The sequence below is a fragment of the Lissotriton vulgaris genome, chromosome 7 (assembly GCF_964263255.1).
Source record: "Lissotriton vulgaris chromosome 7, aLisVul1.2, whole genome shotgun sequence".
Classification (NCBI taxonomy): domain Eukaryota; kingdom Metazoa; phylum Chordata; class Amphibia; order Caudata; family Salamandridae; genus Lissotriton; species Lissotriton vulgaris.
In genome coordinates, this window is record NC_141695.1 from 268,568,831 (window position 1) to 268,592,053 (window position 23,223).

General features: G+C 44.4%; 1 protein-coding gene across 1 annotated transcript in view; it reads left to right on the forward strand.

The window, feature by feature from the left end:
• Window positions 1-23,223, forward strand: part of LOC147701362 (zinc finger protein RFP-like) — a 396,387-nt gene that overhangs the window by 148,422 nt on the left and 224,742 nt on the right. Inside the window, exons 3-4 of the mRNA XM_086930058.1 lie at window positions 5,548-5,778; window positions 20,506-20,528. Coding sequence (XP_086786184.1) covers window positions 5,548-5,778; window positions 20,506-20,528 — 254 coding nt within the window. The remainder of the gene's footprint in view (window positions 1-5,547; window positions 5,779-20,505; window positions 20,529-23,223) is intronic.

Sequence of the window (23,223 nt, forward strand, 5' to 3'; positions counted from 1 at the left end):
AGGTCCCTCATCTGAAACAGATCCCTCATCTGAAACAGAATACAGAATACATGAATGGCAAAGTCAAACAATTGCAAATGCCATCATTGTATGACCACCCCTGCACACCAAGGCAGCTGCACCCCAGCCCCTCCCGCCACCCAGCGGTGCATGCCGGCCCCTACGCACCCAAGCAGTTGCACCACAGCCTCTCCTGCCGCCCAGCAGTGCATGCCCGCCCCTGCGCACCCAGGCAGCTGCACCCCAGCTCCTCCCACCACCTAGCAGTGCATGCCCTCCCTTTGCTCTCCCAGGGCTCACTGCTTGCCTTCCACTACCGGCGTGTTGCACAGAGGCCCACCCTGTGCCGGTGCAAGCCCCACACTCTGGGGCCACAAACATGGCACACTCCACATCATGCATCCCTGCTACGAGGGCCACCAGGTCTCACATTTAATTCTGGGTCTTGATTTCGCTATGGCAGAGGACATACCAGTGCACACGGCATCATCACAGGCTACACACCCGCTCTACCCTTAAGGTGCCACTAACTCTGTGACCCACGAGGCCACACCATGTGGTGCTAGGTACACACTGCCCGCTGGCTTAGGTATACACTGCGGTCTAGCGGGGCTCACAACAATCGTCACCATTCCGGTCTGCCAGAACGGGGCATCATCACAGGCTGCACACCCTATCATATCTTAACCTGCCCCTACCTCAGTTCACCAAAAGTCACAGTCCTGTGGCGGTCTGCCTGTGCAGCCCGCAGTCTATCTGGTGACACCAAGTCTGTGTCCCGAAAGTCATGGACCCTCTATGATTGAGTATCGTGGTGCGGACGACATAATGTCACGTCCGGTCCTGGGGAATGTGATGTTGCAGGGCCCTAGGCCCTCATGCCTACATTGACCCGCATGGATGCACCCAGAAAGAGAGTGAAAATGGCGTCAACTATGTGCGCCCAGACCTTTTTTTGGCAGAGTCACATGTCCTGTGACACGTGTGCTGGTTGAGCATGGTGTGGGTGTAAATCAGCCATGAGGGAGTGGCTGTGGCATGCTGACAACTAGATCCGTGATCTGCAGTTCACTACAGGGAAGACCTGGCACATGAGGGGTTGTCGTACCCCACTGTGAGCATAAGCGGAGTGGGCTGGCCTGGTGTATGCCAGTCCAGCGTAAGGGTGTGAACAATGGCCCTGGGGCTCTGGGCATGGTTCCGTATTGGGCTGGACAAGGAAGTAACTAATGTGTGTGTCCCCATTTTTGCGTCATCGTCACCCGGACCGCATTCGGCAATGTGTCAACCTGTGACTCACGTCCAATGACATGAGCAACAAGCACGTAAGGGTGATTCACTGAGCCTACATTCATCCATACTTCCACACTTGAAAGATCAGATGCATGACACATCTGTGTGATTATGAATGTTTAATGCACATTCATTGGAGTGTTGCAGCTGGAGCAGTACAGGGCCATGAAAACCCCCCTTTACAATGTTGGCCCTGTGGAGGGCCAGCCAGAGTCCTCCAGGGAATGACAAGTCAAAAGGAAGAGGAAGAGTTCAGTTCGCAGTATGATTGCTCTGTCATTGGCGATCCAACAGAATATGGCAGTCCATGTTGAGGTCCAAGGTGAGTGTCGCAAAGTGTATTGGGGGACAGTGGAAGGTGATGATGCAGAGGGCAGAACCAATAAGATATAGGCCCCATGTTGGAGATGCATACTACTGCTTCCTTCTTATCATGATGGCAGATTCATCCTTATCTTCGTCCTCTGCTGTTTCTTGTGCCTCACATGTGGGTGATGGTGTTCTGTCTCCAGCACTATGTGGCAGTGATACCTCAGGGGCTAGAGGTAGAATATCCGCTGCATTGTGTGGCACTGACACTACAGGGGATGGAGATGTGGATGTAGTGGTAGCATCAGCATGCATTAACGCCAGGCCTTGTGGCAGCAATGCCATGAGGATGGCCTGAGGTCATTGAGGAACCCTGCCACCCATCGCTGCTGTGCAGCCGTGGCAGCCGTTCCTTCCGCCTGCGTCCGCCTCATAGTCTCCATTGACCTCCACATGTGTTCCAACACCTGTGTGACATCGCTAGTGCCACTCTGACTGGACAGTTGTTCTAGTCTCTGAGTCAGGGCCGCAGTGAAGTCAGCCATGGTCTGTTGGAGAGCTGGAGCGGACTGTGGGTGTCCGTTAGGCACCGTGAGTGGTCCCTGATGGGACTTAGACACCCATAAAGTCTTAATAAATAGGGGCCTATGTTTTAGATGCAAATATAATGCTATTAAAAAAGTTACAGAATATGTTTTGCATAAAAAATGTTGTTCAAGGCATGAAACTCTGTGATCAAGTAATAATCCTCATTTCAATCAAGATTATGTTGTTTTTATTACGTTCAAAATTGCTGATATCATTGCTGAGACTTTATCAGCGTTTTGATGGCGTGCTCTAAATCTGTGGGTTCCTGAATTCGTTAATAGGTTTAATGACCTCAACATCACTGCATGTCTGTTTTCCTATCTGTAGTTTAATTGTGCTGGCTGAACTTTAGACTGTTTCCAGACTGAATAAAATGCACCTCCTGATACCATTGGCAACAGGTTTGTACATGTGCTAATTTATTGTCTCCCTCACTCTCCCAAAATTTCTGGGTGTTCACATAATTGTTCATGTCCAAATCCTCCAACTACCTCTGAAGACTATAATACACTTCTTTGCTTGCCAGTATCACTGACTTCCTCTTCTGCAATGGCCCACTAAGTGAGCAGCAATGGTACCTGGGCCAGTGGCTTGCACTTGCACCTGTGGAACTTTTACTATACTTCTGCAAGCATGCCATATTACCTGCATGTGTATGTGAAATAGTGATTCAGGATTTCAATTTACCAATGAAAACCATATTATGCATCAATCATAATTGAAACAGATATGTAAGAATATCTTTGTGAATCCAGCTCCAGTCCTCTACATGAATAATAGTTTTAAATTGCATTCTGGGCTCAATTCAATTCATGAAGCTTTATTCTGTACATTAAACATGACCATAAAAGCACACAAAAAAAACAGACAAACAAAATAACCACATTTTCAGATTGACAATTAAAACAGATATCAGTAGAGATACGGTCCATATAATTTAAGAAAAACATATTTTTCCTTGCTTAAATACATTTGTTTAAATAGGAAACAGTATAAAAACAAATGTCAGCGGAATTCAGATTACATAATAAGCTCATAGCCTGATTAACTGTACACACATCATATTTCAAAAACATTGGTTTCAAATAGGCGATTCGAAAATTTATGTACAGTTTACAAAATAGTAAAAAGTGCAAAGTGCTCTGTTTAGATACGCCATCGCACAGACATGGCCCTGTTAGATGTTTTTTGAGAATTGGTATGGCCACTAAATGGTGTGCTACTCCGAACCTCAGTCTTGTAAGCACAAACTTATGAGATGGCCTAGTCACCGTGGATAGATAAAATGGTGAACCTTCCGAAATGATATATCTATTTTAGAACAAGACAGTGGTCATAGATCCTGCTGCTGACAACCGTTTCCTAGCTCTGCTGGCCAGGAATTTACTTTTCAACTCAGCTTTAGAGATCAAAGATGCGGCTCTTGGGTCAATCAGGACATTAAGACTAAATATTTCTGAGTAACAATCAGCAACATAATTTAACCAGGGAATTTTCCTATAGTGATCCAGTGATAAACAGTCCTCAATGATGGCTCAATTAAAAGACTTCTCCTCCTGGAGCCAGATGGAACGCCAAATCAGGAGTGGCCTTAAGGACAATAGGTCACTTCTTTGCCATTTTGTTACTAACATTATTAATTTCATCAGTCCATTTTCTGTCTCTTGAAAAGGTAATACCAAGGTAACAAAATGTTTCCACGTGTAGCACTTTTTCATGATCAATAAAAAAAGGCATTAGAGAGTTTGCTTCTGGCCCCGCAGGTCATGGTGTGCGTCTTCCCCTTATTAATTCTGGACTCATTTTTCTGAACTTGCCTCATCATATAGTACAGTGGTTCTCAACCTTTTGGCTTTTGTGTAACCCCACTGAATCAATAACAGCAGAAGGATAGGCAATTTCTGCAATTTCAACCTCAAAACGAAATGCAAGATTAAACAGGAATAATTCAAACAAAAACACAAATTATACATTTATTTAATTTACAAAGAAAATATACAAAATAACAGCTTACGTTTAACTGAGTTTAGAGCATTTAAAAATGTAGCTAGATTTTAGCATTAACTTTGGGGCATATTATCAAGTAAATGCCATAATTATCGTAAATCACGCTTAGCGCGATTATCATTATCGCTGTCTATCGCTGGATTTCTGCGCCAGGTTAGTGGCGTATTATCAATGCTTTTCACCTAAGCAATATGAAATCCAGCAATAGAGGGTGAGAACCTGCTTTAGCGGCATAAAAGCAGCGATAATTTACCAACGATACAGAAAACCTTGGTAATAGGCAGTTTTGGACTCAGCCATGCAATCTACCTCCAATTTTACAGATGCCGAAGTTGTATTTTTAGATGGAGTTAAAATCCTGCGATAATGGGGCCTTAGCGGGACTTCTAATATCGCTTTGTTGGTCACAGGCAACCTTGTAAATACTGCAAAGCTGTTATAATGAGGTTTCCCCATAATTTTATCTGAGGAACGCCTACTTTGCATGTCATTAGCGATATTGATTGCTGACATGCAAAGTAGCAAGGAAACATGCGCTAACGCTTGTTAGCATGTCCTTGTAAAGCGCTCAATAAAAAATGTGCCGCTTTTTCGGCGCTATGTGCCGAAAAAGCGGCAAAATATCCCTTGATAATATGCCCGTTCGTTTTTTTGCCCCTAAAGCATGCTCTGTTTTTGTCATAATATAGCAGTGCTTCACGTTATGGCTAGCAAGCCCCTATACAATTTGCTGTTTCTCTTTTGCCAAAAAATCAAGCTAATTTCAAAGCTCCTTACATTTACAATTTCACACCTTGCTTTTTATGTATATATACTTTATTAATCTGCTAATATTGTTTAATTTTCGAAACAGTCGCTAACAACCAGGGCTCTTTGGAACCAAGGTTAAGGATTTAATTTCCTAAACAGTCACTAACAACCAGGGGTCTTTGGACCCAAGGTTATGAATCAATGATACTGTGTGTAAATGATCTGTGCAATAATTATTTTTACAATTTTTATCTTTGTCAAACATGTTTTGTTTAGGATGTGGCATGTTTTACTGAATAAGAGATGAAGGATATAAAAATCCCGAATCCATTTTTTACCAGCAACGGCAAATACCAAGAAACTCAAATTACTCCAAACCTTTTCTTTGGTTTCATTAGATTTTGAGGCGTTATTCAGGGACCTCAATCGTGCTAGTGTATACAATCAGATTATTTGTACACTTTATGCAGGATTGTGCTCACTTGTATAATTCTGAGCATAAAATAATTTCTTTGCGCAGATTCAAATAAACATACCACCCATGTAATGTGACTTTGTGTATACTTTGTTAGATTGGTCATATTGTCTATTTTTTTGCAGAGTGAAATTGAAGTAGAGAGAGCACACATTAAAGAAGAAATTGAGAAGCTGCACCAGCAACTAAATGATGAGGAGGAGATTCTTCTTCACAGACTTGAAGAGGCAGAGACCTATATTCACATGTATGAGATGGAGGTCATAGCCAAATTCTCAGAGGATTTATGTAGCCTTCAAACATTCATTGATGAGGTAGTGGCAATGTGTGAGCAACCTGCAAAAGAATTCATAAAGGTAAGAGATAGATGTCCGGAATTACAGCTTGAAGGGTATTCTATGGCACTTGTAATAAGGAGGACAGGATATCTGTCATGTTTGTGGCGCAGTTACCTGTACACAAAGTCTAAATCTGACCCTGAGACATTTGTGATTGCAATCCATTTCATAATGATATAATTGTCATGTGGTACCTTGAAAGATCCGTCAAATATGCTCATGACTAAGGACTTTAAAAGCTTTGGGGCCCTCAAGAAAAATAACTTGTGTTCTGTGTTGTTCTGATAAGTGAACAGGGACAATTGTAAATGCAGCCATTGGCTCACTCATTTATAAGGACCACCCCACACCTCTTGCACTGCTCCATGTTCATGAAAACGTATCTTTATTCCTTCAATATCTTTCCAACCATGTTCTGTGCACCCCCTGAAACCAAATCTTACTGACAAATCTTAATTTCATCAAGTCACCAAGAATTTTACTGCTTTACAGTGACCACATTCATGTATTTTATGTCTCTTGAACATTACTAGCCTATATGCAAAACTTGCTAAATTTCACATACAATTAGAAAATGTTTCTTGAGACAAATCTAATAGAACGGTTATATCAAACGTATTATTTTCATATTATGTAATATTTATATCATGTTTGAACATACATATCAAATACACCTGTTGTGTACTCGGACCTTCAGTGGCATCACTTTCATATGCATGTGCAGTCCTGTATGCTCTTTGACCCCAGTAAATTAAACCCAGTTTGAGATTTAAAAGAATATATAGCCAGATGATAGCTGTTTAAATTGGTTTGTGGGGGCAGCTATTACATTACGGACCTGCCTGTATTACTGACATGTACCTTTCAATTACATAGGAGTAAAACTTGCTGTATTCTACAGTGGCATCTGGTTCAAAACATATTGGTCATCAACACAAAAGGAGCAACAGGGGGAGAAACAGACAGGCCGCCCCCGACTCAACAGACCAAAAACAACAAAGAGCCTGACTTAACATGAACAACTTCCAATAAATTCAAGACACTGTAGGGGTTTCTAACGTCTTTCAAATACTTCCCCACAGGAGCGACTCACTATCGCCAATCCAAGTGTCAGTGTGTTCTATTTAAAACAAAAATGTCAATACAACATAAGAAGACTCCCACCCATACAAGATAAAAGTGTGAGAAAGGAGAGGAAGCACCTTACGGTCGTAACACCAAGGGGGGCTTGCTTGTTGGCACTCACTAGCACACCCACTTATCATCATTGGTTGCTGTCTCCCCATAAAGATTAGGAGGCGGCTTGGCCATAATCTTCAAAAACTAACTTCAGATCTCCCTTGTTAACAACTCTGGCCACTCCCTTTTCTAATACATTGAAGCATGGTGCCCACTCTATTTGATTCCATACTATCTACCACCCTCCTGGTGATCCACACCCCTTTATGGATGAACTTTCGGACTTATTAACTCAATCCTCAATATCCAACTCAAAAAATCTCTTCCTCTGAGACCTCAACCTCTACTTGAACGAGACCAATGATCCCACTACCACCCTCCTCTCCAACCTTCTCGAGATCCATGACCTCAAACAACTATGTCAGTCCTCCACCCACACCAAAGGAGTTATCCTGGACTCCATCATTACCAACAATGACTTGGCCTTCCTGACCAAAATCATCCCCACTGACTGGTCCACCTCATACTGTTCAACATAGCTATTACGCCACCTCCCCTCTAAACAAACTAAACATATGAAATGGACCAGAAATCTAAAACTTATCCCACCTGATGAACTGAAGTCCAAACTCCGAGCTCAACTGTGCCTCACTCCTCTCTCACACAACACAAATGAGCTCACTGATCACTTTAATAAAACTGTCACATATTTCCTAGACCAGTTGGGCCCTACAAAACATAAAACTCTGAGAAACATCCCCTCTAAATCATGGTTTAACCTCTAACTCAACAATGAAAGACGCTCATTAAGACTAATGGATAAAAACCTGGATACAGCATCCCTCCCACTCCAACCAGACACTCCTCAGATCTGCTAGATCTACAAACAAAAAACACAATTTTGACGAAAAAGCATCCTTCTTTCATACACAACTCGATCAGGATAAAAACAGACCTAGAGAACTGTTCAACATTATCTGTCACTAAACTTCCTCAGCTCTGCCCTACCCGACGGCCTCAACCACCAGATGTGAAGAAATTGCCCACTTCTTCTCTGAAAAAATCACCAAAATGGATCAATCATTCCCCCAAATCCAATTCCAACCTACCCCCCAGTCGCTCCGGACATCACCTCTAATTCACACTTCACACCCCTGGCACCCCTTGGTCCCCCTTCAGACTCACCCTCTTCCCCTCCTCAACCTAACCTATCCACACACATCCCTTCTCCTATTCCCTCCCCAAACTATCCCCCTCACCCTCCCACCCCTACTCCTCTCGGACCCAACCTCTCAAACCCACTACCTAAAAACAATGTCTCCTGGCATACTTTCCTCCCTGTCACTGAGCACGAAGTCCACAATATCACTTCTAAAATAAAACTGTCCTCCCATACCAAAGACCCCCTCCCTTGTAACCTTGTCTAAGACCTAAAGCACATCATTGTTCCATCCTGGACCACAATCATCAACACCTCCCTTGCTACTGGAAGTGTCCCTAGCTCCCTTCTACCGGGTCAAATCTCCCCCATTATTATTCAAAACGCTAATGCTGATCCTAATGACTTAAACAATCCCTTGAAAAATGTGTCTTGCTTCAATTAGACAAACACATCGAAAAATTCAGTCTGCTGGACCCGTTATAACCAGGCTTCAGAAAAGGTTGCAGCACTGAAACTGCCATACTCAACATTGTTGATGACATCCACCACTCCCTTAATAATGGTGAGACATGTCTTCTTATCCTCCTTGATCTCTCCGCAGCTTTTGACACTGTTAACCACTCTGCCCTTCTTAATGTGCTCAAAGATCGTTTTGGCCTCAATGGTACTACCCACAAATGTTTTTTCTCTTATCTACAGAACACAACATTAACACACACAAATGAAAAGACAAAACTGTCCATCTAACCCCACCCCAATCAACCTAGGAGCCCCCCAGAGATCTATTCTCTCTCCCTCTCTCTTCAACCTTTTCATGGAGCCCCTCATCCTCATTCTAAAACAAGCTGGTATCAACTACCACCTTTATGCCGATGATACCCAACTCTACACAATACACCTTAACAATACCATCACTAAAATCCAATCCTGGTTCCATTTTAACCACCTCAAACTCAACCCCAAAAAAACTGAAATCATCCACTTCTGCCCCAAAAACAACCTCTCCCCATTCAAACCTGGATCTCTGACCTCCCTGTCCTCAACTGCTCTCTCTCCTTGTCCAACTCAGTAAAATTTCCATCGATAACAGTCTTATCCTCCATGTCCACATCACAAATTCGGCTAAAGGAGCACTCTTCACACTCCGTCATCTCAAGAAAATCAAACCCTTTCTCGCAACTGAAGATTTTATATTAATAGTTCAATCCCTGGTCCTCTCACAAATTGATTACGGAAAGGCCATCCTCCCCAGAATCCACAAGGTCCAGCTAGCTCCACTCAAATTTGTACTCAACCTTGCAGCCAGGCTAATCACCAACTACAAATGGTTCAACCACATTTCTACAGCCCTCAAAACTCTTAAATGATTCCCCATCGAAGGCAGATCTGATTACAAGAACGCATGCATCACACACAAAGTCCTCCTTCATAACGCAACACCTTACCTCGCTAATAAAATCTGCAAAGCGGGTAGCACACTATCTTAGAAGCACTAACACTTTCCTCCTTGTCCCACCCCTTCTAAATAAGAAATCGACCCAATCCCGCTCCTTCTCCGGAAATGCCCCTTACATCTGGAATGCCATCCCCAAAGACCTATGATGCAACCCCTCCTACATCAGCTTTAAAGAAGGCCTCAATATTCACCTCCATAATAAATACTGGGGGTCTCTACCTGGGCTTTAAACTTGATCTTCCATATCTTCTAGGTATTTAATAAGCATGGGCTGAAAATTCGTTCCGCTCGCGGAATTTGCGGATTTTCCACGATTTCGCGATCCGCGAATCTCGCGAAATCTCGGTAAAATCCGCGAATCAGCGGGATGAATTTTCAACCAAGAAGTTACAGGGTTACAGCAGCAGGTGCAAAAGTTGAAACTAATTTTTTGTAACCTTTTACAAAAGGGTTACAAAGAAATTAACTTCAACTTGGGCACCTGCTGCTGTAAGCCTGTAAGTGCTTCCTGGCGTCTCGTTGCCTACTTGCAACTGTTCTCTGACCCTGCCACTCGTGGAGCAAACGCTTTTGCCACAGGACCGCTGTGAAGTTCCTAACCTGCTGTTTTCCGCTACAGGAGTAGCACAGTTCTAGCCCAAGTGCAGCTGAGTGACTGAGACCTTCGCGAGGCCGCAGAGGAGGACGAGGCGCCGGCCCCGGGACTGCGAGGACCAGCATACACCATCTCCAGCTGGTCCTCTTCCCGTGAGAGCCGCGCCCCCTTCCAGTGCCCCGCCCCCAGCTAAGCACTACAACTGCTCGTGACACCCGCTTCGCGGGTGCCACTCGTGGAGCAAACGCTTTTGCCACAGGACCGCTGTGAAGTTCCTAACCTGCTGTTTTCCGCTACAGGAGTAGCACAGTTCTAGCCCAAGTGCAGCTGAGTGACTGAGACCTTCGCGAGGCCGCAGAGGAGGACGAGGCACCGGCCTCGGGACTGCGAGGACCAGCATACACCATCTCCAGCTGGTCCTCTTCCCGTGAGAGCCGCGCCCCCTTCCAGTGCCCCGCCCCCATACAACTCCTCACTCTACAAAGGTGCTTCCTGGACCGCGCATCGCGGGACGTGCGCGGGTCGAAGTCCGGGGCGAAGCCCGGGCCAAGGGCGGGCCCGTTGTTGCCCGATAGAGACCGGACCGGGCCACCCCCCCTTCATCACCGAACCCGCAATCAGGTAACACCATGCCACCTAAAACAAGGAGCACCACTAAGACTAAATCCAAACATGCACAGGAGGTAGCCCAAGTAACAGGTCCGATCGACTTATTCATCTCACGGGCCCACGAGGCAATAAATCAGAGCATCGCCCTGATGGAAAAGAGAGTATCACTAGATCTTATGAACGCCAATGCAAAACGTTCCTCTCTAGGCGCTATAGCAAACGCCACCTCCCCTATCCATCTCAACACACAAAACTGTTCCCTTCCCGTGACCCTGTCAGTACCAGACACAAATACAGTACCATCGGTAGTAAACCTTTCCGTTACACAGTCTGAGTCAGACCTCTCTATAACGTCCGATGATTTGGAAATAACCCCTGATCTAGCTATTTGTCAAACTCAGGAGGACGCCCAGCCAAACGGAAACCCGCACCAACAAGGTGATAGGGAAGGAGCAATTCCGAAAAAACATTCACTAATCACCGAAGAAACAGTAACCAAGATCTCATGTCCCGAACATACGACATCTCATTCAAATCCCACAACGTCGCACAGTATACTATTTCCCTCAGTAACCAATCAACCACCACACAAGGCAATTTCAAACGAGCACTTCGACAATCAATGCAAAACATGCAGAGTCACCTCGCAAGTACTCACTACAACAAAGGATCTGTTATTCCAATATCTGAAGCCCATCCAACTCAGCATCAGGAATCTAGAAGCTCAGTTAACCATAATCTCGGCCACCCTTCTCGACACTAACACCCGTATAGAAATGAAGGGCCAGCGGAACACTTCGCAGCCACCTAAAAAACAACATCAAGCACAAACACAGAAGACAGCTAATCACACAAATCAAACGACCCTAGTGCAGAAAAACCACAAACAAAACACTACACATCAAAAACCATTACTTAAAACGCCCCAACCCCAGAGAAATAAACCCTCCGCTGTACCCATTCAGCGAACAGAAAACAAAGATCCAGTCAGCACAGATACCCCAGGTCTAGCGACAAACACAGATACCAGCAGAGCCTCTCCAGAAAAAAGGCTTGAAACTCTCCCATCGAAACCACTGACCTCTTAGCCGACCCCTAAAAACACCACCAGAAAACCTCCAGCAGCTAGACGCCCTGCCCACTTGCCACCGGAAGCCACCCCTTACACAATAGTCCTCACAGGCGTACCAGAGTTAACCGATGATACACCTGAAACTGCATGGTCACTTAAAAATAAGGTCATGCAGTGGTTAAGCATCAACAGGCCTCTCGAATCCCACCTATCTGGAGGGATCACCACAGCCCGCAGGGTAGCCTGGATAGGCAAAACGTCAAAATCAATCCGCGGAGACTGCATCATTGTAACATGCAGAGACCCCTCCACAGTGGACTACATCTGTGCCTGGCCCCTGCTCGACAAAAAAGGGGGGATTGACGCTCGTCATCTCTCCTTTTTCTACCCCCCAGCAAAACAACATCGCAATCCCCTACCCTGGACATGGCACCAGCTTCCTAAAGAACCATGGAACCAGGAGCCATGGAATCAGGTGCCATGGAACCAGATGGAATACACATATGACCATGCAGGTAGGAGTGGACCAAGAGAACGGCCAAGAGAACGCCCGAGGCACTATTGGCAAGAAAGACCCTATCAAACCTACGAAGGCTGGCAGGGTCTCCCAATCCAAAACCGCTTTGATTGCCTTGAGATGGTCGACTGACCATTCAGGGAAGAACCTAGACATGTTAAACCCGGTATTACTTCACAGTTAGTTAATGTCACACAACATTCCGCACCCGTAGAGTTCCCCTGTGACAAACACGAAACTTCATCCCAGGAACCACTTAACATTCTCCCTACTAATCTCGAAATACCTACCCATACCACCCAGGAACCACCTAAAGTGCTCTTTAACGCTTCAAAAAAGGCTGCCTCTATCATCTCCTCACCAGAAGCTGGCACTACCTCTGGAACGTGCCACCAGCCAGTTGCAGCCTTTACAGTTTCAGCTGAACGCCCCTGTGCCAAATTACGACAAACACCAGTAACCGAGGCCGCTAACAACCCGACAAAAGTATTACACACCGTGAAGCAATCCGCAAATTTGACACTTTCCATCGTTTTTTGGAACATCGCAGGCTTAACCACAAAAATAACTTCCTCTTTATGGCTCGACACAGCAAAGAGATATCAAATACTGTGCCTGCAAGAAACTTGGTGTACAACTCCACTCTATTTAGCTGGCTATAAAACTCTTTTCACCCAAGCGATACCTGGTAACATGGGCAGACCAAAAGGGGGGCTCACGACCTATATTGCCAACACCCTCCCCTTCAGCGTGAAATTACTAAAGGAATCACCCTTTTTTCAAATCATACTAATCACGCAGCTAACAGTACCTAAAGGAAATCTCTACATACTCATAAACTATTATAATAACTCAAGCCCTTTGGAATGCTCCTCTCACCTAGATGAAATAGTCACATCTATAACTTCACTTCAAAAAGCCAGTAACAAATCCACAATTTACCTTATCTGGGGTGGCGACTTCAACACTAGACTGTGCCCAATGCACAGAAACGGGAATTGCGGACTTCAGAACGAACTTGGAAATCCTCTTCCTCACTTCGTGCATACGCCAGGTGGCAATAAACTAAACGAAATCCTCTTCGCACTAGATCTGGACTTTGTCAATGAACTAGTCAATCCGGAGCAGGACTACCTACCCACCTTCCATGGGCGAGGCTGTTTTTCAACCATTGACTACATCTTAGCCTCAAATTCCTACAAAGGGCAACTAAGTAATCACGAAATTGGGTCAAACCCAATAAGCGACCATTATCCGCTCAGTGTGGAAATCCACATGAAGCAAGCAGGGACACTCCCCGTAAAACCTAGTTCCCTTGATCAACAATCACTGTCCATGAAGAAATTGAACGGATACGCAATTAAATTGACAAAGATCGATCCGGAAGAGATGACACAGAGGATTCTCAGAAAAACACACCACTGGATAACCAACTGCTTGTCCCCTGAGACACCACCAGAATCAATTATCATCTCCTTCCAAAGCATCCAAAAAGTAATAAGGGATGAGCTATTCATTAACACAAAAAACAAGACCAGACTCCCTACCGCGAGATGGTTCGATACCACCTGTCGGAAGGCACTCACATCCCTCAAAGAAGCTCTACACAAACAACCAAGAGACCCCCAAAAAATCTCCCAATTGAGGAAAACCTACAATACCGCTCGGAAAAACCGCAAAAAACAGATCAAGCGAGACCTCTGGCTGCGATTACATGACAGTGCACAAAGGAAAGACAGCACTGCATTTTGGCAGACCATAAGATCACCCCTCCTGGCCAACACCAGCGATCCTGACCATCTAGACGTGGCAATAACTGAGGAGGACTGGGTCTCCCACTTTTCAAAAATTTTCGGAACACCATCAGATGCCGCACCAACCATCCAAACACAGGAACTCGAACTGGCGAAGAACAACATCTACTCGATCAATTTACATTTTACTTTAAGTGAAGTCACAAAGGCAATCAAGGCCTCAAAAACAGGCAAAGCCCCTGGTCCAGACGGGGTTCCAATGGACTTGTTCCTACATGATGTCGATCATTGGTCGAAAATAATTACACGGGTCATGTTAGCAGTAGCCTCAACCGGACTCCTCCATTCATGGTCAACCTCGACATTATTACCCATCTTCAAAAAAGGTGACCGCAACGACCCTATTTGCTACAGACCGATCTCCCTTCTGGACTCCACGGGCAAGATTGCAGGTCGATTACTCCTGGACCGACTACAATCCTGGGCCCGGGAGAATAACATCATTACTGACCTGCAATATGGTTTCCAGAAGGGGCTCGGAACCGTAGAACAGGCCCTAAATCTCGTCCTTCTGGCCGGAAAATACGCTCGAGCTAAAGGAGGTAACATCTTCCTGGTCTATGTAGACTTAAGCGCGGCATTCGACTGCGTCCAGCACGCAAAGCTCTGGCAAATTCTAGCTCACCTCGGTGTGGACCCTCCCATACTAGCCTTTTTAAGAGAGCTATACACCAACGCAGAAGGTCGAGCCCGATTTGGCATTAACGGTGAACTATCACGGCCCTTCCAAATCTCGAGAGGAGTAAGGCAGGGATGTGTACTGGCTCCCTTCCTGTTCAACCTCTACACAAACGGACTTGAACAGGTGATGTTGGAAGGGAGCCAGGACCTTCCCCAGATAGACCACCGCCCGATACCTATCCTCCTGTATGCCGACGACTCTGTAATCCTGGCACGGACCTCAAACCAACTCCAGCGACAGCTTAATAAATATGTGACATTTATGGACTCACTTGGCCTCAAAGTTAACATCAAAAAAACTTTCACAATGAACATTGGCCCAAGGACAAAAGTATCCAAGCCCATAATGATTAATAACAACAGACTAGAAAAAACCCCGGTGTACCCATATCTGGGCATCCTAGTGGATGACACAATGAACTGGCGCAAGGCAGTGGAAGCCAGAAATCTCTCTTTTCGCCGTGCTACTTCCGCACTAATCGCTTTTTCGAGGAAACTAGGCAAACCAGCCCCACCGGAATTGTTAGCCATATATTACGCAAAATGCCACAGTGTGGCCACCTACGGAGCTGGTATCTGGGGCCATGGATGTATTGACCAACTTCAGGTCACCGAAAATGCCTTTATCAAATACATCCTAGCTCTTCCTCAAAGTTCCCCGATTTTAGCCTCGCACCGGGAGCTAGGCATGGAATACATTATCGACACCATCCGATGCCAGCCTATCCTAATGTGGCAACGAATATGGTGCAATCCTGAAAGTCATATAACCCGTTCCCTTATCACTGACTGTCTTGGCTTATCAAATTGGCGGAAAATCCCGTGGCTTAATTACATTCATAAGTTCTTTAAAGATCTGAACTGTGACCATTATTTCCTCGAACCACCTTCAATTGAAGACATTTCAAAGAAACAGCTAAAGCAAATATGTATGGGCCATTTAAGAGAACTCCGAAACCAAGCAGAGATGACCAAAACACAAAATGAGAAAACTTGCTTGTTACACCCAGGAAAACTTATTCAGCCCTACTTGACATATTTCCTATCGAACTATGAAAATTTTTTAATTACAAGATTCCGTTTCGATCTCTTTTATCGTCTGGTCTCATTCCCGGAAATAAAGAACTGGTCCCGTAATTTGATGAGTTGCCCATGTGATGGAGTCTCAGCACAATCCACGATTCACGTCGTCCTCTTTTGTAAATATTACAGACAAGCAAGGAAAACATGGATTATTCCCATCCTCCGTTCCAGTGGACTCAGACAATCGTATCCAGCACTTTCCTATTTACAATCCCCGAAATCCCCGCATGAAGCCAAACTGATAGCAATCTTTTTGAAAACAGTAATTTTAACACGTCGCAATGTCTCTATGTAAAACAGTATTTTTCTAGTTTCCAGAAACCACACCACCATTTCAAAAGTTACTCTGTATAATGATTTAATTTTTGTGACTCTAATGCCTACGGTTTTTACCTTTGTTCTATATCCAAAAAGTTCTTTTTTAAAAATGTACTTTTCATGATTATATAAACTTATAATCGAATAAAAGTTAATAAGAAAAGAAATAAAGACCCTGCTCTGACCCTGCTCTGACCCTTGAAGCAGGGTCAGAGAATAGTTACAAGTAGGCAATGAGGCGCCTGTCACGAAAATTAAACCTCAACAGGAAGCACTGACAGATATAAAAACAAGCATATGCAATGCAATAGGTCATTAGGAAAGTTTGAGCTATTGGTCTTGTAAATGACTATTTTTTTTAGTTATGTGTTGGTTTTGAAAATAGCTAAATTAATAGCTTTGTCATTTACAATGCCGATAGTTATAACTTTCGCAAATGTGACACCTATAGCATTTGTAATGCAACATGTTTTGTACATACGTGACTTAGATGTATTGATATTACAAATTACAATGGCTTTTAATTTTTTTAAACAATTAATACTCAAATAAAAGTGATTTTAATTTATAATGGCAATAGCTTAACTTTTGTACATAACTTTTGTGAAGATTATGTTCAGTGTATTTTATTGTGACGAAAATCCAAGAAGAGAAGTGAAATATTAACATCTTTTTGTGACATGTATTATAAAGCTTGAAACATTGAGAGAACACATTTGAACCAGTTGTTGTTGAATGGTTGCGCAGATTGATGCTGGGGTGGCGCTGAGTGGTGCTGTGGTGGTGCTGAGTGGTGCTGAGTGGTGCTGTGGTGATGCTGAGTGGTGCTGTGGTGGTGCTGAGTGATGCTGTGGTGGTGCTGAGTGGTGCTGTGGTGATGCTGAGTGATAATGTGGTGGTGCTGAGTGATGCTGTGGTGGTGCTGAGTGATGCTGTTGTGGCGGTGAGTGGTGCTGGGGTGGTGCTGAGTGGTGCTGTGGTGGTGCTGAGTGATGCTGTGGTGGTGCTGAGTGATGCTGTGGTGGTGGTGAGTGGTGCTGTGGTGCTACTGAGTGATATTGTGGTGGTGCTGAGTGATGCTGTGGTGATGCTGAGTGATGCTGTGGTGGCGGTGAGTGGTGCTGTGGTGGTGCTGAGTGGTGCTGTGGTGGTGCTGAGTGATGCTGTGGTGGTGCTGAGTGATGCTGTGGTGGCGGTGAGTGGTGCTGTGGTGGTGCTGAGTGGTGCTGTGGTGCTGTTGAGTGATTCTGTGGTGGTGCTGAGTGATGCTGTGGTGGTCCTGAGTGGTGCTGTTTTGGTGCTGAGTGATAATGTGGTGGCGCTGAGTGATGCTGTGGTGGCGCTGAGTGATGCTGTGGTGGCGCTGAGTGATGCTGTGGTGGCGCAGAGTGGTGCTGTGGTGGGGCTGAGTGGTGCTGTGGTGGTGCTGAGTGATGCTGTGGTGGTGCTGAGTGGTGCTGTGGTGGTGCTGAGTGGTGCTGTGGTGGTGCTGAGTAATAATGTGGTGGTGCTGAGTGATGCTGTGGCGGTGCTGAGTGGTGCTGGGGTAGCGCTGAGTGATGATGTGGTGATGCAGAGGGCAGAAAGGCACAAAACGCAGTCTAACAAAGGGCAGAAGGGCAGAAAAACAAGGGAAAAACGAGTCTAACAGAGGGCAGAAGGGCAGAAAAACAAGGGAAAAACGAGTCTAACAGAGGGCAGAAGGGCACAAAACAAGGGTAAAACGAGTCTAACAGAGGGCAGAAGGGCACAAAACAAGGGAAAAACAAGTCTAACAGAGGGCAGAAGGGCACAAAAAACGAGTCTAACAGGGGGCAGAATGAATCCCGCCCTGCGTGTTTGTCCACGAAGATGCCACCGTTTTGTGCAATACCTTTACTCAACTGGAGTACTTTCTACTGTCTAATCAGTAAGTGCTCCCTCGTTGGCTAAATGTATAGGGGGAGCTTTACAATAACTGGCGCATCCCCAGGGATGCGCCGGTTATTGTGCGCCGCAGCTCCGCCACCCATGGTCCGCCACATTTACAATGCGGCGCACCATGTGGCAAAAATGGCACAGATGCATCACGCATCTGTGCCGTAAAAGCAGCGCATTGCTGGAGCTGCGTCGCAAGCGCGACGCAGCTCCAGCAATGCTCTGGGGGGCCCTATCTCCCCAATGCTGTGTCAAGCCTTGCGCCTGCTTCAAGCAGGTACAGGGTTTTGACGCAGCATTGGCCTAAAAGTGACTGAGTGAAATCTTGTGACGTAACTGCGGCGCAAAAGAGGTGCAAGCGGTTTGTAAATCTGCCCCATAGTGCTTTTACTACACTGTAGCTGCGTAAAGGGTCAGAAGATGTGTCTCCAGTGACCATGTGTGCCTGTGCCTGTGTTACAGGCACACATGGTCACTGGAGACACATCTTCTGACCCTTTACGCAGCTGCAGTGTAGTCAAAGCACTATACATTTACCCAATGAGGGAGCGTTTACTGGATTAGCCAGTAAAAATTACTCCAGGGCAAATCGCAATATGCGATTTTGTGGGAAAATTCATGAATTTGCAGATTTTTTTTGCGATATCGTGAGGAAATCCGCGAATTTGCAAATTTCGCCCATGCTTAGTATTTAACTCTTTTATCTGGCTATCAGTTTACATGATATGAATAACCTCTCTGCTTTACCTACAGTTAGTCCATGACGTTGTAATTGTTGTTTTAACTGTATGTATGTCAGTCATGTTAACCGCTCTGATGTTCTTAGAAATCCTTGATGTTGCTATTTGTCTCCTACCATAACTATCTCTATCATGTAGAGTGCTAGGGTCCAGCCAGCGCCATATAAAACCTCTAAAATAAATAAATAAATACAATGTACATAAACTATGTAGAGGTACAATTTGAGCACAGTTTAACGCATTTATAATAAAAACTACACAGAAATTCATATAAAGCAAATCTGTCAATTTTGATGTCCTATCCATGGCCTGGGACCATGAGATTGGTGGTGTGATGTTATAATCTGTAAGTAGTGTCTCCTAATGTATGCTTCTACCATTTTAATAACACCCAGTAGAATGTTCAGTGCTGTGATGTAACACAGAATGTTGAGTGATGCTGGGGGACTTTTGACAGTTAAGATGGGGCTGAGCTACCTGCTGGCTGCTCCTGGTGGGGCTAGACTTTGACTAGATCTTGACTAACTTAACATCTTAATAAATACATCTTAAAATATACCTACTTGCCTGGACCAACTTACTACATGTGGTGGTGGTGATGGTCTTGCGACGGCCACATTATGACCCTAGTGATCATGCTGTCCTGGAACTGGTGTTCCTTGGCGGTGGTGCGGCGGTTCAGCGGCATCTATCTGCTTGGTGGGACTGCTGTGGTCCCACCAAGCATATTAGGAGTTTTCTCTCTACCAGGGTTTTAAAGGCGGTTTCTCCTCCATGAAAACCCTGGTGGGGAGGAAACAAAGGGGGCCCTACAGGGTCCGCCTGTGCCCCCCACCCAGTGGATTTACATACAGGGCATAACATGTGCCACCATGTGTGCATGCACAGAAGTTCCATCATGGCATCATTCTCACTACTATCCTGCCAGGCAACTGCTTGTACACATTTCAGTGGAGAAAAACCTTCACATTGGAAAGTGGTAAATATGTTCTATTGCCATGTTATTCCCTAGTCTGACCTGCAGAATTCCTAACCTAGCGGTAATACAGCCCAAATCAATACTGCAGCGTGTACTATTATTGCTTACTGAGTGAGGTATTACTACAATTCATAACACATTCATATGTATAACCCTCAGTATTCTTGGTTGATTTCCATATTAGTCCTACATCAGAACTTTATTCGGACCCACAACACAAGTACCAAAAACTGACCACTTCTCAACATATGTGGCCATTGTTTTCTACTAAACCAAGGAACTCATTGATACTCCTATTCCAAATCAACCAGAATAATTATTTCAAGCAGGATAGATTGCAGTATTTCCAGTTTTTAATATGCCATTTTTCTATCTGAATATTGTTTTATGGAATTAGTTGGATTATCTAAAGCAACTTTTCTTAAAATGAAAAACTTTTCCCATCTTGCTGGATACTCTGAACTCTTGCCATCCCAAATCAAATGTTAGATGTGTGTGCCCTACACAAAGACGCCTGAAGTTCCATGATGCAATATTAAAGTGCATACTGGTAGTGCTGCTTACACTTCAAAGAAAGAAAGAGTCTAATAAAAACCATCATTCTTTTTTCTGTCTTATTATAGGGAGCAAAAGATATCTTGACCAGGTAAGGCTGGGAACCATACCTATTATGTTCATGAGTTGTATGCTAAAAAATTAATAATTGACACACACGACTGATTACATACTGATGACATGTATTTATCTCTGTAAAACTATTTCTATTTTTAGAAGCTCTGGACTTTTTTTAACCAAAATGTCTAGATGATATAGATGTTGAAAATTCCCTCCCTCATTGTGAAATGAATTGCAGTAGGTGCACAGTCCACTTAGCGCTGAACTGTTTGACTGCTTTCATCATCATCCATGGTACCCCCCCTACATTGGCATACACAAGGTGGCAGGCAACGCACGGTGCCTGTCACATTGTCAATGCCAATGCACAGCATGCATATTCAACATTGTGGCGGGTGCTACTTACAGCACCACCCGCCACAATTTTGAATATGTAGGATGCGACCACCAGGGTGGTGGTCGCATCCTAATTAGCACAGCGGGACCACCGCACCTCTGGCGGTCAGTCCTGTTTACTGGTTCGCCCGCCATCATAATGGGCCCCTAAGTGTCACAGATTCACGGGCTAGATGTATCAATAACTGGTCACGGAATACCGGTCCCTAATTGGGACTAGCATTTTTGCGACCTGTAAAAAATTTTAAGAACTGACCTAGATGCTAATAGGTTGGTTCATAACAATTTGAATCATAGTGCATCCCAATCAGAACCACTGCACGAAAATTCAAATGGTAGTGGGACTCTTTCAGACCTACTGCATAAATATGAAAGATGTAGGTAGCAAGTTGCAATTTACTTTGATTACATGCCATCACAGGGTTGCTGGCTTCCAGAAACCAGTCTGTGAATGCCTGTCAATAAAAACATTTCTTTGAATGCAGCTGTTTTTTTTTTAAAGAAAACAGGACTGCTTATCAAAAGAACTTGGGGTTTTCTTTTTTGGGTTTGTTCCAAGGACCACTTCCTACTCTTCAACAATTTTTTTTTACATTGCCTTTTGCGAATTCAGTACAGATTCTTTAAAAATATGAATGTATTATGATAAGACTTTGGTCAGAAAGATTAATACACCTAAAAAACAACCCTTCTATATTGGTATCCATTTCTAATCCAATTTTATGTGTAGGAAAATCTTCTAACTCCATAACCTGTATTAGTGCATAAAAAAGCCGTTTAGCGGTTGCAAATGTTGAATTGGAGCGTTTGCGACCAACATAATGCTAGTACCTCTGGCCCTTAGTGTTATATGGTTCCTCCAAATTAAGGTGCACTGTGTATATGGACAACATAACCTTCAGAATATAGGGACTCAGGAGAAAATGTTGACTATCTTCCTAGCTAGCTCACAGTGCCCCATCTGAACCCCTAACCTTACCGTGGTACAAGATGGTATCAGCACCCCCAAACATGACCATGCTTATTCCCCAAGGAAATAGTGGGAACAGATCTACCCTTTTGTTGTTACTTTTGCATGCCAGAGTTAAACACAGGAAAGATACAAATGAGGGTTTTGAAACATTTATTGAACCAATCGTATTCCTGTATAGAAAGTGTGAGCTGCAATTATTAGGCAGTTGAAAAAATGCATTGTAACCAGTATTATAAGAATGGTGAAAAAGATAAACAGTTCAACCATGATAACATTATCACCATGTGATTATACTCCTATCTAACACTACCTACATTGTGAGCATAGTGGGAGTGCCTTTTCCCAGATCAATTGGATTAGCCTAACTCCCCCATACCTGGGTGTGAAGCGTAAGCAAGCTGATCTTATGTAGAGCAGGTTATTTTCCTTTGCAGGATAACGGTTAGAGTCAGCATGGCTGCATCCCAGTCACAGTGTACGGTGTTCCAGGACAATCCCAGCAAAAGTGCTACTTTGCGGAATGTCTTTCAAAGGCTGTTCATGTAATAAAAACACTTTTTCAAATGTGCATAGCTGTTACAATGGTTTGTCTGGAGCCATAGAGCGGTCTTCAGCCAGGCCAGGTTGGAATTATCACCGGCTCTGTGAGACCGCATCCACTTACTCTTCGAACGCCACAGAGCCCTGAAGAGTCACAGGACAGTTTCCTTGTGACGAAACGCATGTCGGCTGGTTGTTTGATTCCGTTCTGATGTTGCTTCATTAAATACCTGTAAACATTACACTGGTGTCGACCACAGCAATTTTGATCTAAACAAGACTGCCATACCATCATCATATTCCCACCACGTGTGCCCGGACTGTGCTTATGTGTGAAACATGTAAAAGGTCAACATTGAAAAAAATGTCAAGCTATAATGTGAAACTAAAATGGAGACTAAGAGCACTGATGTAATCTCATGCTACTGGGGCCTTCTCTTGTATATGTTTGGCAAGCCACACATTCCTTGTTCTATTCTTTTTCTTCGGAGCCATGAAATTATGCACTCTCTAGCAGCCCTCCATAGCCAGTTGAACACCTATATGATTACATTCCATTACTCAATGACAGGGACTCCGGCAAGGTCTGGTCACAGACTAGAGGAGTTGACAGTATTTTGGGGACAGAGTTGCCCAAGATCACACAGGGAGTCATTGGAGAAAAGGGATACAATGAGTAACATCTGCATAAGGTAACAATAAGTCGAATTTCACTCAAGAGGCTATTCAGCATTCCGAATTCCTAAAATCCTGGACAGGAAGACATGCATACAACAACATTAACAATAAAAGGAAAATAGGCCTATTTGGAACAGCA